This window comes from Oncorhynchus clarkii, chromosome 24 (assembly GCF_045791955.1).
Source record: "Oncorhynchus clarkii lewisi isolate Uvic-CL-2024 chromosome 24, UVic_Ocla_1.0, whole genome shotgun sequence".
NCBI classification, from domain to species: Eukaryota; Metazoa; Chordata; class Actinopteri; order Salmoniformes; family Salmonidae; genus Oncorhynchus; species Oncorhynchus clarkii.
In genome coordinates this window covers 7,829,559-7,848,017 of record NC_092170.1, presented here as the reverse complement: position 1 = coordinate 7,848,017, position 18,459 = coordinate 7,829,559, and the positions used below count along the sequence as shown (strand labels likewise).

Genomic DNA, 18,459 nt, shown 5'->3' with positions numbered 1-18,459 from the left:
TGGATATTTCAAACATTTTTAACTAATCAAAAACTGAAAAATTGGGCGTGCAAAATTATTCAGCCCCCTTAAGTTAATACTTTGTAGCGCCACCTTTTGCTGCGATTACAGCTGTAAGTCGCTTGGGGTATGTCTCTATCAGTTTTGCACATCGAGAGACTGAATTTTTTTCCCATTCCTCCTTGCAAAACAGCTCGAGCTCAGTGAGGTTGGATGGAGAGCATTTGTGAACAGCAGTTTTCAGTTCTTTCCACAGATTCTCGATTGGATTCAGGTCTGGACTTTGACTTGGCCATTCTAACACCTGGATATGTTTATTTTTGAACCATTCCATTGTAGATTTTGCTTTATGTTTTGGATCATTGTCTTGTTGGAAGACAAATCTCCGTCCCAGTCTCAGGTCTTTTGCAGACTCCATCAGGTTTTCTTCCAGAATGGTCCTGTATTTGGCTCCATCCATCTTCCCATCAATTTTAACCATCTTCCCTGTCCCTGCTGAAGAAAAGCAGGCCCAAACCATGATGCTGCCACCACCATGTTTGACAGTGGGGATGGTGTGTTCAGCTGTGTTGCTTTTATGCCAAACATAACGTTTTGCGTTGTTGCCAAAAAGTTCAATTTTGGTTTCATCTGACCAGAGCACCTTCTTCCACATGTTTGGTGTGTCTCCCAGGTGGCTTGTGGCAAACTTTAAACAACACTTTTTATGGATATCTTTAAGAAATGGCTTTCTTCTTGCCACTCTTCCATAAAGGCCAGATTTGTGCAATATACGACTGATTGTTGTCCAATGGACAGAGTCTCCCACCTCAGCTGTAGATCTCTGCAGTTCATCCAGAGTGATCATGGGCCTCTTGGCTGCATCTCTGATCAGTCTTCTCCTTGTATGAGCTGAAAGTTTAGAGCGACGGCCAGGTCTTGGTAGATTTGCAGTGGTCTGATACTCCTTCCATTTCAATATTATCGCTTGCACAGTGCTCCTTGGGATGTTTAAAGCTTGGGAAATCTTTTTGTATCCAAATCCGGCTTTAAACTTCTTCACAACAGTATCTCGGACCTGCCTGGTGTGTTCCTTGTTCTTCATGATGCTCTCTGCGCTTTTAACGGACCTCTGAGACCATCACAGTGCAGGTGCATATATACGGAGACTTGATTACACACAGGTGGATTGTATTTATCATCATTAGTCATTTAGGTCAACATTGGATCATTCAGAGATCCTCACTGAACTTCTGGAGAGAGTTTGCTGCACTGAAAGTAAAGGGGCTGAATAATTTTGCACGCCCAATTTTTCAGTTTTTGATTTGTTAAAAAAGTTTTAAATATCCAATAAATGTCGTTCCACTTCATGATTGTGTCCCACTTGTTGTTGATTCTTCACAAAAAAATACAGTTTTATATCTTTATGTTTGAAGCCTGAAATGTGGCAAAAGGTCGCAAAGTTCAAGGGGGCCGAATACTTTCGCAAGGCACTGTATACATGTCTGTGAGGCTTTTTTGACATTTTCTTTTGTATGTCTCATATGGCTCTTAGGTGTCCAATATTTAATGCAATTTCTTTCTGACTCAACCTTTATTTCTTGAAAAAAAATGTAACTTTTTTTTTTCCTCTTTTCTCCCAATTACGTGGTATCCAATTGTTAGTAGTTACTGTCTTGTCTCATCGCTACAACTCCCGTACGGGCTGGGGAGAGACGAAGGTCGAGAGTCATGCTTCCTCCGAAACACAACCCAACCAAGCCGCACTGCTTCTTAACACAGCGCACATCCAATCCGGAATCCAGCTGCACCAATGTGTCGGAGGAAACACCGTACACCTAGTGACCAGGTCAGCATGCACTGCGCCCGGCCCGCCACAGGAGTCGCTAGTGCGCGATGAGACAAGGCTATCCCTACCTGCCAAACCCTTCCTAACCCGGACGACGCTAGACCAATTGTGCGTCGCCCTATAACCTTTATTTCTTGATGTATTGGATGGTTGTGAATGGCTGTGTACAACAACATTTGCGATATATATATATATAATTACACTCCAATGGATCATGACCCTCAGCCAGTGTGAGAATTACAGTTGGGAAAGCATTTTTTTAAATGCAGTTTTGTCCTGCTACAGTGGTAAATATGAAAATAAATAAAAGGTTGTTCCCTCTCTCTCTGTGTGTCTTGAGCTCTCGCTAACGAACTTGCAACATTATCAACTATCAGCTGCTTCACTTTGATGATTGTCAAGATGTGTTCATTTGATAGTGTACTTAAGCTCGAGGGGGATTTTCAGGAAGACACATATGTTCACTTGGAATATTTAGCAAGAGATCCCTAAAATAATTCTGCATTTCCATACATCTTAAATAAAGGGCAGTTCGTGACATTTCTGCATTGGTTTCTATAGCTCCTCAAAGGACCTCTGCTTCTCTCTGACAGGAAGTAGGAAGTGAGAAGGTCACAGACAGAGCGCTACTGGAGCACCTGGTTTGTTGCCTGGGAATTCTTCTCTGGTGTAGGGATTTGAGGTGTTAGGTGTTGTGAATTACTGTACCAGAGCCCACCACGCAAACAGGATGTTCTGGTGCTGCATCTTCTGGTGACCTATTGAAAACAGTACAACAATGATATGGCAAATTAACATGTGTGATGTATGCCTTTTTGTTTTCATGACAAAACAAAGTAGCCTAACACTCCTGTGGAAGTTTGTCGCTTTCAGGGTCCAATTCCAGCTCAGGACAGTATGTCAATATATTCAAATTTGCATGCCCACGCCCACACAGTCAGACTGAACATTTCAGTGGCCGAAGGAGGCCCAGGGAAATAAATGATTGAGGATTGAAAAATACAATTAAAAGACAGCACAGGGTCTTTAATTCAGGCTAGACGAGTGTAGGCCTAATAATGACAATCGGCAAATGTTTTGTAACAGATGTCTCGTTCCATTCATTAAATGGTGAGTACAGAGGACGCTGTTTGGATGCTGGAATAATTTTTCAGTGGACCAACATGCGCAGGTAGCTTACTTTCTGGAGAGATTTGTTTGACAATCAGATGAAAACATTACTGGTTGTGTTCATGCCCCCTTTAAAAGCTAATACACGTTTACCATATTTACCGTAAACCCTATCAGTCCTGAGATCCCAGGAAACATTGGCTTTTCATTGATCGGTTTTATTTATCTGCATGTCGAGCCCTTATGTTCAGCCTCACAATTAAGTGTTTTACCATATTATTTTCCAGATAACCAGGGCTACAAATAGAACACAAAACAATTTGAAATAAACAGTTGCATTCATGACTTTTACTGAATGTCATTTAAAAAAAAGGTCTGCCAAAGCAAAAACCTGATCAAATGAATTTATATGAATACTGTACGTACAGAAATGGTTTGCTGACTGGGAAATACATATCCAGCTAGTCAGTGACAAATGTGTAGAGTTTGACAGCAACTATGTGAGCTCATTACAGTATTATAGACGCCATGTCCTGGGATTTCCAATGATCTTCTATGTAGAAGAACCCCTTACCCTTCGAACGACTTTTGTGTCGCTCGTGAGCGCCGTAGAGCACAACATGTTACATGTCCATGTTCGTGAGAGTCTCAACTTTTCATAGATAGCTCAAACTATTCGGAAACTACAGACATTTTTTTAAATATAAAAGACCACTCTAGCTCAGCGCGTTAATCACACAGACCTTTTAATCACACAGACCTTTCAAACACACAATGTTTAAAAGGGGTTAGAAGTCCAAAATGTGCCCGGCTATAGGTCATATTAGGCCCATAAAATAGGAAGTCCTGTGAAATAAATAGAGACCCCCGAATGTTACTGTATAATTCACACGCTGCGGTGATCCCAAGCCTTACAGTTTCAGTAACACAGACTTCATATTCACCAGCTTCATATTGAATGATGACCTTAATTCCATAATCCTCTGAAAATTGGATTTCCAACCAGACTAGAATATTTCAACCTTTTAAGAGTGCTGAGCATGTACTTCAGTGTTTACTCTTGCCTTTCACGTCTTGACTGCTTTTGAAATCTTTGTGCTTTGTGAGGTGCCTCGAGGACCACAGCTGGTGTTGTAACAGAAAAGAGTTCCACCTCGCTCAGTCTCCCATTGCAAAGAAAGTACATTTTTTTTCCCCCTCACAGATTCCCCGCACACTGACACTTTTACATGTCCATATTCACACTTACGTGACTGTAACACGACAAAGAGCCAGAGGGATTGGAGGATAAGCGCAGCAGCTCTCTGGTTGATGTATCGTACTGTTTACTGACGGCACTGCTCTGATCTCATCTCGCCTGACGTGAAAGAGACACAATAGGAGCCAGTTGTTTCAATAAAGTTATTTTTTACGAGACACGATCAGAGAAGAAGACTGTGCCAAACTCCCTCTATGTATGTATGTGATGCAAATGAGTCTGAATGATCCATTATTCATAAGAATCACAAATGTTTTTGATAAGTAAACGGACGAGAGGTGAATGAGGAATTATCATTAACATTAGCAAATGGGTTTGATTCAATGTGTGATTTGTGCTTTGGAAATCATAGATATCTATGACTGTTCATAGCCCCACCCCTGGATTACTAAATATATGGTGTGGACTGGAGCTCTATCAAAACATGCATGCGCTTTGCCCTTAAACACAGTTGTTGTGATTCAGATTTCCTGCATGGTGTTCGAGATTATGTATTTATATGTACAGTATAATTTGTTTCTATGGGGGTGATAAAGGGTGCATGTGATCCACATCCTAAATGTACTGTACTCTACCTAACTCTCCCTCCGTGTGTCTGTAGGGTCGCTCAGGGAAACAGGCGCAATGGCCAATGCCTCCACAGACCTGGACAACGCGGAGGCCCAACGCCAGCTCAACAACAACAACACCCGTCTGGCCGGCAGCTCGGGACACTGGGAAACTGAGGTCACCAGCTCCAAGCTGTTTGAGTGTTCCCGCATCAAGGCCTTGGCAGGTGGGTGGATAGAGATACTGGACTAGAGGAACAACAGCACCTTCACCTGTCTCAGTCACAGCTCCATCACTCACAAAAGACACAAGCTTTATAGACCTCCCTGTGTACCTGATGGAGGTTCAAAGTTATAGAAGGACTTGATTCATGTTCTATCTAACAGGGGCTACTGACAAGGGGGTATGGTTGATATATCAGAGCCAGTGCTATAGTACTTGAGTCCAGGACTCGGACCGGGCCAGCGGTGACTCGGACTTGGACTCGGACTCTGAGTGGACAAGTAGTGACTGGGAAATAACTCAGATGTGAGGTTTGGTCACTACATCACTGATCAGAGCTCTATCCTGATGAACTACAAATGTAGGATCTTCACTCTTGTGTTGCTGAGCATTTTCCTGCAAAGCTTGTAGTGTATTCCAGGTTTCAAAAAAGTTTATAATTTCAACTTTAAAATGTCAGACCCCTACAAAAATGTCCATTCAATTCCACATAATAATTCACATTTCCTGTTGCTGCAGGATTATTTTCCCGCTGTAGCAAACTGGCTCAAATTAAGATCCTACGTCTGTAAGCCCTGTGTTTATCTCATCTCTCCTGCAGAAGAGAGAGATGCTGTCCAGAAGAAGACCTTCACTAAGTGGGTGAACTCCCACCTGGCAAGAGTGTCCTGTCGAATCGCTGACCTCTATAACGACCTCCGGGACGGCTACATGCTCACCAGGCTGCTGGAGGTCCTGTCTGGGGAGATGCTGGTTGGTCAACCCATTCTCTGGTTCCCAACCACAGTCTACCTTTCAGTCAGCAGATGCTAGGAGAACAAGCGCAAAACTATTCAACAAAGAGCTCTGCGTTGTAGTTATTTTTGTACCAAATATTATTCATTCACGTCTAAATGTTTCATGAATGTTGTCAGCACTGCAGCTATATGTCATGTGTAATCGTATGAGAATAGTAGTCAGCATAATGGGGTTTGACAATTGGATGGGTGTACAGCATTTGCACGCTTTCTTTGCCATTGTGTTTTTAATGAGAATAGTATTGGCTTAATATAAAGGCATTGAGATCAAAGTCTATATTTCCCCTGCAGATTGCTTTGACCAATCAACCATTACCCTCTCCCCATTCCACTCTTGTTCCCTCTATCTCCTTACCTTGCTGTCCTCTCACCCTTCCCTCCCTCCCTCATTCCCTCCCCCATCCCTCCCTCCCCTAGCCGAGGCCCACGCGGGGTCGCATGCGTATCCACTGCCTGGAGAACGTGGACAAGGCCCTGCAGTTCCTCAAGGAGCAGAGGGTCCACCTGGAGAACGTCGGCTCTCACGACATCGTCGACGGCAACCACCGTCTCACCCTTGGCCTCATCTGGACCGTCATCCTTCGCTTCCAGGTAGTGACCTAGCCCACCCGTCCTGGTGCATGGTGTTGTTTGTCTCCGTGGCTTCTGTTGTGGTTGTATTTTGGATTGACATTTTTTAAATGCAGCCAACTCCTGTGGGGACGTTCCTGTCCCCTGTTGGGACGTTCCTGTCCCCTGTTGGGATTGTGCTTAAGACCTGCTGCTAGCTTAACCTCTTCTGAGGTATTTTTGGCTTCCAGTTCCTGCAGGCCTCTGTGTGTCTCATGTTGGGGATGGTATGTTCTCGTGCTGTGTAGCTCTATTCCGTCTTTGTCCCCCGTGGGGTACTTTTGAACTCAGTCAGCATGTGGATGATGAAGCTTACGTGGGTGTGCATCGTTGTTTCTACAAACTCCTGTTTCCGACTGGTGCATGACACCAGAGCCAATCTGCTGCAGTTCTAATACATCTAATTTAGTCTCCAGACACTTCCGCCCAAATAGTCAGGAAGAGTCTGGTGGATCAACGCATCAAACTTGGCCTTCTTTAGCCAATACAGAATGACTGGGAGAAACTTCCGGCGCATAGGCATTAGCTTAGTCTCCCACATCACCTTCCCTCTAACCCTCCCCATGCCTCGCAGTTGTGTGATTTGCTAAAATTAAATGATGACAAGTACTTTACTCGGTAGGTCACTCCCATAGAATTCTATGGGCACTCCTACTAAGGCAGTGGTCCCCAAAATGGATTTGGCCCGTGACCCCATTTTGATATTTAAAAAAAATGTGTGACCCCACCATGTAGGGGCTCCAAGTGGCACAGTGGTCTAAGGCACTGCATCTCAGTGCAAGAGGCGTCACTGCAGTCCCTGGATTGAATCCAGTCCCTGGAATGAATGTTTGCTTTTTATAATATGGGCTATGATAGTCTATTACAAATCAGTCTGACAGTACTTTTGACAGTATTTCTGAAGGAAGTATGGTTTGAAGTGACTGAAAACCCTCAGAAAGGCATTGGGAAGTTCAGAAGATCATCAGGCAATAATTGTGTATGATCTTCTGTGTAGAAAAGAACATCCTCATTGCATTAGTGCCTGGTCTTGTCCACTCTGTTCTAATGAGTCCTGCGCGGCTTGTGGGATTAAACAGTTCAAAAGATACAGCCACATTTGTACGAAGAAAACACAAACCGCTTTGTTTACTGCAACCGCATCTGGCAGCTATCGGTTCTATGAACCAAGCACTTTTCTTTTTTTTTTCTTCAAATCAGAGTTTCTCTCGCGAACCCATTTTAAAATCAGGTGCGACCCCTAATTTGGGAAACGCTGCACTCACGCCGACTTTGAATCGTTGATAGCCCAGGCTTATATGCGCTGTTCACAATAGCCTGGAGATGAGGTTGTAATGCACCTTCAAGCACAAGAACAAAGTCTTATCCTACTTTTTGTCACTCTTTTTCATCAGTCTTTGAGCTAAGACAGATTTAGCACTGTTGGATAAAGGTATCTACTTCTTGTGTCCCAGCGGTAAACAGAAGTAGGCCAACATTCTGTGTATATTATTGTCATGGTTTTGACACAACAGGCATGCTGGTTTCAGCACTGTCTCAATTTAAGAGAGTAAGGGCAGAAATCTGACTGATTTTTACACTGGCCAAAAGACTGTATGGAGAAGCCTTGAAACATGCCGCATCATCACTGTGTGACGTTACTAGCAATGTCACTCTGGTCCTGATCGTAGTTGGATCTCAAACAAGGACATACTGTCTGACATCCGCCTCAGAGACATACGCATACAATGGGCACAAGGCCTCACAGGACGCGATACCACAGACAAGTGACAGGCATGTAAGTAGCACAAAATCGTTTGGCTTTTGTTGTCGCCTTCAGGACAGTGGTGGTCTCAGCATAAACGCATGTCTTGCGTTGTTCAAATCAGCGTCACTCTGTAAATATGATTCAGGGACGCAGGCTAGTGGTGCCTATGGAGTCAGGAGGAGAGGCTAGCATGGCATAGCTTATCGCTCTACCGTCTAACGGGGATTACAGGTTAGCTGGGGCACTTTTGGCCGGCATCCCATTCCACTGCACCGACTGTGGAGCCAGTGAGTCGATGGCCTCTTAAATTTAGCATGCAGTGAAAGAGGAGGAGCGCGTTATTGGAAACTGATTTGTGCTTTAGGGAGCAAGGGGTGGGGCTCCGGGCAGGGCAAGATGCAGTCAGCACCTATTCTCCTCCCCCACCTTCCCCCCCCTTCTCTCTCTGCCACTCCTCCTTCCTTCTCTGTCACCGATTCTGCAACCATTTGTGGTTGTCTCATCCCTCTCTCCTCACACTCCTCTTTTAGTTTACTACGTCTCTCCTCCCTTTCTGTTTCCCTCTCTCTTTCTTTCTCTCTCTTCCTTTCTCTCTCCCTCTCCTTCCACCCCTCCCCTACCCTTGGACTGTTCCAGGTGACTTTGCCCAGTCAGCAGGCAAGGCCTAGCCACTGCAGCAGGCAGCAGACACAGCGAGAGAAAGGGGGGAAAGAGAGGAAAGGAAAGGAGGAATAGAGGCCTCCAGGAGGTAAATGATCTCCAGGAGCCGATTTTAAGACTAATAAACACTTGACACCTCCATTACATTTAGTAACTTGACGATCCTTTCTTGTTGCTTCACTCAGTGTCGTTGTGTTCATGCTACCTAATTGTGACATGCGTGGTGTATTCCTCTCTGTCACGGCCAGACGGTTTGTTTCTCTCAAGCATCTTGTTTACTGTTGGAGGACGTGCACTGCGATCAAGGCTATTTCAAATCTGCCTGATCTGAGGTATGAGCAGATAAGGTACATTTTAGAGATGGAATGTCCTCATTGGCTCTTGTGAAAAGTCAGTTTGGTTTTAGGCAGCAGTTCATTTGAACTATAGTTGTTCAGTTGTTCTCCTTGTAATTAGTAGTGTTATCCTACCATAATTTAATCACATATAACATATTCCCTGTAGGTGGAGACTAAACCGTGTATACATGCAGTAGAGTAGAGTAGAATACATGCAGTCCTATAAGCCTCCAGTTGCATTCCAGTGTGAGTGAGCGTGTCTGCTTGTGGATGAGGTGCGATTTGTTGACATGGGTTTGTTGACATGGGTGGTCTAGCAGATACTAGGGTGTCAACCCTCCCATTAATATGTATCATGTCACCGTGTTGTCATGATTCTGTGGCCTTCCTCCCAACATGACAGGCACACGTCTGTGTGCGAGTTTGTGACGAGACATGCAATGCAGTTGTGTGACTATTGCGGTGTATTCATTACGTCTTGCAACAGAAACCGTTTACTATTTAAGAACCGAACAGAGCAAATGTAACGGAATGGGGAGGGAGGAACCTCCTTGAATATGTCCATTAGAAACTCTTGTTTTCGTGGCAAAACGTTTTCCGTTTAAAGTCAACGGTTTCTGTTGCAAAGCGTTTTGAAACAGCCCAAACTGTTAACAACAGAATCGGTGTAATGAATACACTCCTGGTTTGGCTGTTGAATGGAACCGGGTTTTGTGTTCAGTGTGTTTAAAACTGATCAACAACATGGCCGTGTTTCCTAACTGTTTTCTTCTCAACTTCATAGTAACCTGGTGATCTTACTGAACTGAGGACAGTTTTGAGACTGGTTTCCTTGACCAAGGTTGTTTGTCGTCTGGTCTCTCTCCCTGTGCGCACAGATCCAGGTGATTAAGATTGAGTGTGACGACAACAGGGAGACGCGGTCGGCAAAGGATGCCCTGCTCCTCTGGTGCCAGATGAAAACTGCTGGGTGAATGTCTTCATTTAACCAAAAGCCAAAATTGAACGTCAAACTTTGTGAACAGTTTCCACTTTCCATACATGTCTTTAAGGATGCTGACAGTTGTTTTACTACTCTTGATACATGCAATGTATTTAGTTGGATAGCATATATCTATTGGACCAATAGTTGTGAGTGTGTTCTGTGTCAACCGTCCCACAGGTACTCTGAGGTCCACATCCAGAACTTCACCACCTGCTGGAGAGATGGTCTCGCCTTCAACGCTCTCATTCACCGACACAGGTCAGCATTGGCTAAGCAATCAAGTCTTTATGTTTTAAAACATGTATTTATGTGACCATATAGAAAGTGAACTAAATGACCTACTACTACAGGCCTGATTTGATTGAATTCCATAAGCTGATCCGGTCAAATGCCACACACAACCTCCAGCAAGCCTTCAACATAGCTGAGCAGAACCTGGGGCTCACCAAACTCCTGGACCCTGAAGGTAAGACCGCACAGAGAATTGAAATAGCAACTAGACAACCTCGTCAACAGTTCATGGACATTTGGTAACATATATCTCAGACTTACAAACCTTCACAGACTTTCAGCGACAGTGACCATAGTTTATATTTTAAACTACTGAAATGATTTCATGTCAAGGTGTGATTATGTTATATTGTAAATGTGTGCTGTAAGTGTTTGTGTATTGCTGTCCTTCCTGTTTGACTCTGCAGATGTGAATACAGAGAACCCAGATGAGAAGTCGATAATAACCTATGTTGTGTCCTACTACCATTACTTCTCCAAGATGAAAGCCCTTCGAGTAGAGGGCAAGAGAGTGGGAAAGGTAGGAGGATGCTGACACACTTTCTCAAACTCGACACTCTAATGTACTTGTCCTCTTGCTCAGTTGTGCACCGGGGCCTCCTACTTCTCTTTCTATTCTGGTTAAAGCCAGTTTGCGCTGTTCTGTGAAGGAAGTAGTACATCGCTTTGTACGAGCTCTTCGGTTTCTTGGCAATTTTTCCCATGGAATATCCTTAATTTCTCAGAACAAGAATAGACTGACGCGTTTCAGAAGAAAGTTATTTGTTTCTAGCCATTTTGAGCCTGTAATCGGACCCACAAATGCTGATGCTCCAGATACTCAACTAGTCTAAAGAAGGCCAGTTTTATTGCTTCTGTAATCAGCACAACAGCCTTTTAAAATGATAAACTTGGATTAGCTAATACAACGTGCAACTGGAACACAGGGGTGATGGTTGCTGATAATGGACCTCTGTACGCCTATGTAGATATTCCATAAAAAATCAGCTGTTTCCAGCTACAATAGCCATTTACAACATTAACAATGTCTACACTGCATTTCTGATCAATTAGATGTTATTTTAATGGACAATTTCTTTGTTGTTTCTTTAAAAAATAAGGAAATTTCTAAGTGACCCCAAACTTTTGAACGGTGGTGTATGTTTTGCACACATGGGTATAAATCAAATCAAATTTTATTAGTCACATACACATGGTTAGCAGATGTTAATGTGAGTGTAGTGAGATGCTTGTGGTTCTAGTTCCGACCATGCAGTAATATCTAACAAGTAATCTAACCTAACATTTTCACAACAACTACCTTATACACACAAGTGTAAAGGAATGAATAAGATATATGAAGGAGCGATGGCCGAACGGCATAGGCAAGATGCAGTAGATGGTATAGAGTACAGTATATACATATGAGATGAGTAATGTAGGGTATATAAACATTATATAAAGTGGCATTGTTTAAAGTGGCTAGTGATACATTTATTACATACATTTTTTCATTATTAAAGTGGCTAGAGATGAGTCAGTATGTTGGCAGCAGCCACTCAATGTTAGTGATGGCTGTCTGATGGCTTTGAGATAGGAGCTGTTTTTCAGTCTCTCGGTCCCCACTTTGATGCACCTGTACTGACCTCGCCTTCTGGATGATAGCGGGGTGAACAGGCAGTGGCTTAGGTGGTTGTTGTCCTTGATGATCCTTTTGGCCTTCCTGTGACATCGGGTGGTGTAGGTGTCCAGGAGGGCAGGTAGTTTGCCCCCGGTGATGCGTTGTGCAGACCTCACTACCCTCTGGAGAACCTTACGGTTGAGGGCGGAGCAGTTGCCGTACCAGGCGGTGATACAGCTCGACAGGATGCTCTCAATTGTGCATCTGGAAAAGTTTGTTTGTTTTTGGTGACAAGCCAAATTTCTACAGCCTCCTGAGGTTGAAGAGGCGCTGCTGCGCCTTCTTCACCACGCTGTCTGTGTGGGAGGACCATTTCAGTCTGTCCTTTCCACCTTCTCCACTACTGTCCCGTTGATGTGTTTCCTGAAGTCCACAATCACCTCCTTTGTTTTGTTGACATTGAGTGTGAGGTTATTTTCCTGACACCACACTCTGAGGGCCCTCACCTCCTCCCTGTAGGCCGTCTCGTCGTTGTTGGTAATCAAGCCTACCACTGTAGAGTTGTCTGCAAACTTGATGATTGAGTTGGAGGCGTGCATGGCCACGCAGTCATGGGTGAACAGGGAGTACAGGAGAGGGCTGAGAACGCACCCTTGTGGGGCCCCAATGTTGAAGATCAGCAGGGTGGAGATGTTGTTACCTACCCTCACCACCTGGGGGTGGCCCGTCAGGAAGTCCAGGACCCAGTTGCACAGAGCGGGGTCGAGACCCAGGGTCTCTAGCTTAATGACGAGTTTGGAGGGTACTATGGTGTTTAATGCTGAGCTGTAGTCGATGAACAGCATTCTTACATAGGTATTCCTCTTGTCCATGGGTTAGGGCAGTGTGCAGTGTGATTGCGTCGTCTGTGGACCTATTGGGGCGGTAAGCAAATTGGAGTGGGTCTAGGGTGTCAGGTAGGGTGGAGGTGATATGGTCCTTGACTAGTCTCTCAAAGCACTTCATGATGACATAAGTGAGTGCTTTGGGGCGATAGTCATTTAGCTCAGTTACCTTCACTTTCTTGGGAACAGGAACAATGGTGGCCCTCTTAAAGCATGTGGGAACAGCAGACTGGGATAAGGAATGATTGAATATGTCCGTAAACACACCAGCCAGCTGGTCTGCGCATGCTCTGAGGACGCGGCTAAGGATGCCGTCTGGGCCGGCAGCCTTGCGAGGGTTAACACGTTTGAATGTTTTACTCACGTTGGCTGCAGTGAAGGAGAGCCCGCAGGTTTTGTTAGCGGTCCGTGTCAGTGGTACTGTATTGTCCTCAAAGCGAGCAAAGAAGTCGTTTAGTTTGTCTGGGAGCAAGACATCGTGGTCTGTGATAGTGCTGGTTTTCCTTTTGTTGTCCGTGATTGACTGTATACCCTGCCACATACCTCTAGTGTCTGAGCCGATATCAAATCAAATCAAATGTATTTATATAGCCCTTCGTACATCAGCTGATATCTCAAAGTGCTGTACAGAAACCCAGCCTAAAACCCCAAACAGCAAGCAATGCAGGTGTAGAAGCACGGTGGCTAGGAAAAACTCCCTAGAAAGGCCAAAACCTAGGAAGAAACCTAGAGACGAACCAGGCTATGTGGGGTGGCCAGTCCTCTTCTGGCTGTGCCGGGTGGAGATTATAACAGCACATGGTCAAGATGTTCAAATGTTCATAAATGACCAGCATGGTCAAATAATAATAAGGCAGAACAGTTGAAACTGGAGCAGCAGCACAGTCAGGTGGACTGGGGACAGCAAGGAGTCATCATGTCAGGTATTCCTGGGGCATGGTCCTAGGGCTCAGGTCCTCCGAGAGAGAGAAAGAGAGAATTAGAGAACGCACACTTAGATTCACACAGGACACCGAATAGGACAGGAGAAGTACTACAGATATAACAAACTGACCCTAGCCCCCCGACACATAAACTACTGCAGCATAAATACTGGAGGCTGAGACAGAAGGGGTCAGGAGACACTGTGGCCCCATCCGAGGACACCCCCGGACAGGACCAAACAGGAAGGATATAACCCCACCCACTTTGCCAAAGCACAGCCCCCACACCACTAGAGGGATATCTTCAACCACCAACTTACCATCCTGAGACAAGGCTGAGTATAGCCCACAAAGACCTCCGCCACGGCACAACCCAAGGGGGGGGGGCGCCAACCCAGACAGGATGACCACATCAGTGAATCAACCCACTCAGGTGACACACCCCCTACAGGGACGTTATGAGAGAGCCCCAGTAAGCCAGTGACTCAGCCCCTGTAATAGGGTTAGAGGCAGAGAATCCCAGTGGAAAGAGGGGAACCGTTCAGGCAGAGACAGCAAGGGCGGTTCGTTGCTCCAGAGCCTTTCCGTTCACCCTCCCACTCCTGGGCCAGACTACACTCAATCATATGACCCACTGAAGAGATGAGTCTTCAGTAGAGACTTAAAGGTTGAGACCGAGTCTGCGTCTCTGACATGGGTAGGCAGACCGTTCCATAAAAATGGAGCTATATAGGAGAAAGCCCTGCCTCCAGCTGTTTGCTTAGAAATTCTAGGGACAATTAGGAGGCCTGCGTCTTGTGACCGTAGCGTACGTATGTACGGCAGGACCAAATCAGAGAGATAGGTAGGAGCAAGCCCATGTAATGCTTTGTAGGTTAGCAGTAAAACCTTGAAATCAGCCCTTGCTTTGACAGGAAGCCAGTGTAGAGAGGCTAGCACTGGAGTAATATGATCAAATTTTTTGGTTCTAGTCAGGATTCTAGCAGCCGTATTTAGCACTAACTGAAGTTTATTTAGTGCTTTATCCGGGTAGCCGGAAAGTAGAGCATTGCAGTAGTCTAACCTAGAAGTAACAAAAGCATGGATTAATTTTTCTGCATCATTTTTGGACAGAAAGTTTCTGATTTTTGCAATGTTACGTAGATGGAAAAAAGCTGTCCTTGAAATGGTCTCGATATGTTCTTCAAAAGAGAGATCAGGGTCCAGAGTAACGCCGAGGTCCTTCACAGTTTTATTTGAGACGACTGTACAACTATTAAGATTAATTGTCAGATTCAACAGAAGATCTCTTTGTTTCTTGGGACCTAGAACAAGCATCTTTGTTTTGTCCGAGTTTAAAAGTAGAAAGTTTGCAGCCATCCACTTCCTTATGTCTGAAACACATTCTTCTAGCAAGGGCAATTTTGGGGCTTCACCATGTTTCATTGAAATGTACAGCTGTGTGTCATCCGCATAGCAGTGAAAGTTAACATTATGTTTTCGAATAACATCCCCAAGAGGTAAAATATATAGTGAAAACAATAGTGGTCCTAAAACGGAACCTTGAGGAACACCGAAATTTACAGTTGATTTGTCAGAGGACAAACCATTCACAGAGACAAACTGATATCTTTCCGACAGATACGATCTAAACCAGGCCAGAACTTGTCCGTGTAGACCAATTTGGGTTTCCAATCTCTCCAAAAGAATGTGGTGATCGATGGTATCAAAAGCAGCACTAAGGTCTAGGAGCACGAGGACAGATGCAGAGCCTCGGTCCGATGCCATTAAAATGTCATTTACCACCTTCACAAGTGCCTCTCAGTGCTATGATGGGGTCTAAAACCAGACTGAAGCATTTCGTATACATTGTTTGTCTTCAGGAAGGCAGTGAGTTGTTGCGCAACAGCCTTTTCTAAAAATTTTGAGAGGAATGGAAGATTCGATATAGGCCTATATAGTTTTTTATATTTTCTGGGTCAAGGTTTGGCTTTTTCAAGAGAGGCTTTATTACTGCCACTTTTAGTGAGTTTGGTACACATCCGGTGGATAGAGAGCCGTTTATTATGTTCAACATAGGAGGGCCAAGCACAGGAAGCAGCTCTTTCAGTAGTTTAGTTGGAATAGGGTCCAGTATGCAGCTTGAAGGTTTAGAGGCCATGATTATTTTCATCATTGTGTCAAGAGATATAGTACTAAAACACTTGAGCGTCTCTCTTGATCCTAGGTCCTGGCAGAGTTGTGCAGACTCAGGACAACTGAGCTTTGAAGGAATACGCAGATTTAAGGAGGAGTCCGTAATTTGCTTTCTAATAATCATAATCTTTTCCTCAAAGAAGTTCATGAATTTATCACTGCTAAATTGAAAGTCATCCTCTCTTGGGGAATGCTGCTTTTTAGTTAGCTTTGCGACAGTATCAAAAAGGAATTTCGGATTGTTCTTATTTTCCTCAATTAAGTTAGAAAAATAGGATGATCGAGCAGCAGTGAGGGCTCTTCGGTACTGCACAGTACTGTCTTTCCAAGCTAGTCGGAAGACTTCCAGTTTGGTGTGGCGCCATTTCCGTTCCAATTTTCTGGAAGCTTGCTTCAGAGCTCGGGTATTTTCTGTGTACCAGGGAGCTAGTTTCTTATGAGAAATGTTTTTAGTTTTTAGGGGTGCAACTGCATCTAGGGTATTGCGCAAGGTTAAATTGAGTTCCTCAGTTAGGTGGTTAACTGATTTTTGTCCTCTGCCGTCCTTGGGTAGAATCTGGAAGGACATCAAGGAATCTTTGTGTTGTCTGTGAATTTATAGCACGACTTTTGATGATCCTTGGTTGCGGTCTGAGCAGATTATTTGTTGCAATTGCAAACGTAATAAAATGGTGGCCCGATAGTCCAGGATTATGAGGAAAAACATTAAGATCCACAACATTTATTCCATGGGACAAAACTAGGTCCAGCGTATGACTGTGACAGTGAGTGGGTCCAGAGACATGTTGGACAAAACCCACTGAGTCGATGATGGCTCCGAAAGCCTTTTGGAGTGGGTCTGTGGACTTTTCCATGTGAATATTAAAGTCACCAAAGATTAGAATATTATCCGCTATGACTACAAGGTCCGATAGGAATTCAGGGAACTCAGTGAGGAACGCTGTATATGGCCCAGGAGGCCTGTAAACAGTAGCTATAAAAAGTGATTGAGTAGGCTGCATAGATTGCATGACTAGAAGCTCAAAAGACGAAAACGCCATTTTTTTTTTTTTGTAAATTGAAATTTGCTATCGTAAATGTTAGCAACACCTCCGCCTTTGCGGGATGCACAGGGGATATGGTCACTAGTGTAGCCAGGAGGTGAGGCCTCATTTAACACAGTAAATTCATCAGGCTTAAGCCATGTTTCAGTCAGGCCAATCACATCAAGATTATGATCAGTGATTAGTTCATTGACTATAATTTCCTTTGAAGTAAGGGATCTAACATTAAGTAGCCCTATTTTGAGATGTGAGGTATCATGATCTCTTTCAATAATGACAGGAATGGAGGTGGTCTTTATCCTAGTGAGATTGCTAAAGCGAACACCGCCATGTTTAGTTTTGCCCAACCCAGGTCGAGGCACAGACACGGTCTCAATGGTGATAGCTGAGCTGACTACACTGACTGTGCTAGTGGCAGACTCCACCCACTATGCTGGCAGGCTGGCTAACAGCCTGCTGCCTGGCCTGCACCCTATTTCATTGTGGAGCTAGAGGAGTTAGAGCCCTGTCTATGTTGGTAGATAAAATGAGAGCACCCCTCCAGCTAGGATGGAGTCCGTCACTCCTCAGCAGGTCAGGCTTGGTCCTGTTTGTGAGTGAGTCCCAGAAAGAGGGACAATTATCTACAAATTCTATCTTTTGGGAGGGGCAGAAAACAGTTTTCAACCAGCGATTGAGTTGTGAGACCCTGCTGTAGAGCTCATCACCCCCCCCTAACTGGGAGGGGGCCAGAGACAATTACTCGATGCCAACACATCTTTCTAGCTGATTTACACGCAGAAGCTATGTTGCGCTTGGTGATCTCTGACTGTTTCATCCTAACATCGTTGGTGCCGACGTGGATAACAATATCTCTATACTCTCTACACTCGTCAGTTTTAGCTTTAGCCAGCACCATCTTCAGATTAGCCTTAACGTCAGTAGCCCTGCCCCCTGGTAAACAGTGTATGATCGCTGGATGATTCGTTTTAAGTCTAATACTGCGGGTAATGGAGTCGCCAATGACTAGAGTTTTCAATTTGTCAGAGCTAATGGTGGGAAGCTTCGGGGTCTCAGACCCCGTAACGGGAGGAGTAGAGACCAGAGAAGACTCAGCCTCTGACTCCGACCCGCTGCTTAATGGGGAAAACCGGTTGAAAGTTTCTGTCGGCTGAATGAGCGACACCGGTTGAGCGTTCCTACAGCATTTCCTTCCAGAAACCGTGAGAAAGTTGTCCGGCTGCGGGGACTGTGCCAGGGGATTTATACTACTATCTGTACTTACTGGTGGCACAGACGCTGTTTCATCCTTTCCTACACTGAAATTACCCTTGCCTAGCGATTGCGTCTGAAGCTGGGCTTGTAGCACAGCTATCCTCGCCGTAAGGCGAGTACAGCGACTGCAATTAGAAGGCATCATGTTAATGTTACTACTTAGCTTCGGCTGTTGGAGGTCCTGAC

The 18,459-nt window shown here is 44.7% G+C and overlaps 1 protein-coding gene across 1 annotated transcript in view; it reads left to right on the top strand.

The window, feature by feature from the left end:
* The window catches only part of LOC139382470 (spectrin beta chain, non-erythrocytic 4-like), a 68,161-nt gene that overhangs the window by 5,599 nt on the left and 44,103 nt on the right, over positions 1-18,459 (top strand). Inside the window, exons 2-8 of the mRNA XM_071126537.1 lie at positions 4,798-4,971; positions 5,569-5,720; positions 6,182-6,355; positions 9,997-10,088; positions 10,281-10,361; positions 10,454-10,569; positions 10,802-10,914. Of these exons, the coding sequence (XP_070982638.1) occupies positions 4,821-4,971; positions 5,569-5,720; positions 6,182-6,355; positions 9,997-10,088; positions 10,281-10,361; positions 10,454-10,569; positions 10,802-10,914 (879 nt within the window). The 5' untranslated portion in view covers positions 4,798-4,820. The remainder of the gene's footprint in view (positions 1-4,797; positions 4,972-5,568; positions 5,721-6,181; positions 6,356-9,996; positions 10,089-10,280; positions 10,362-10,453; positions 10,570-10,801; positions 10,915-18,459) is intronic.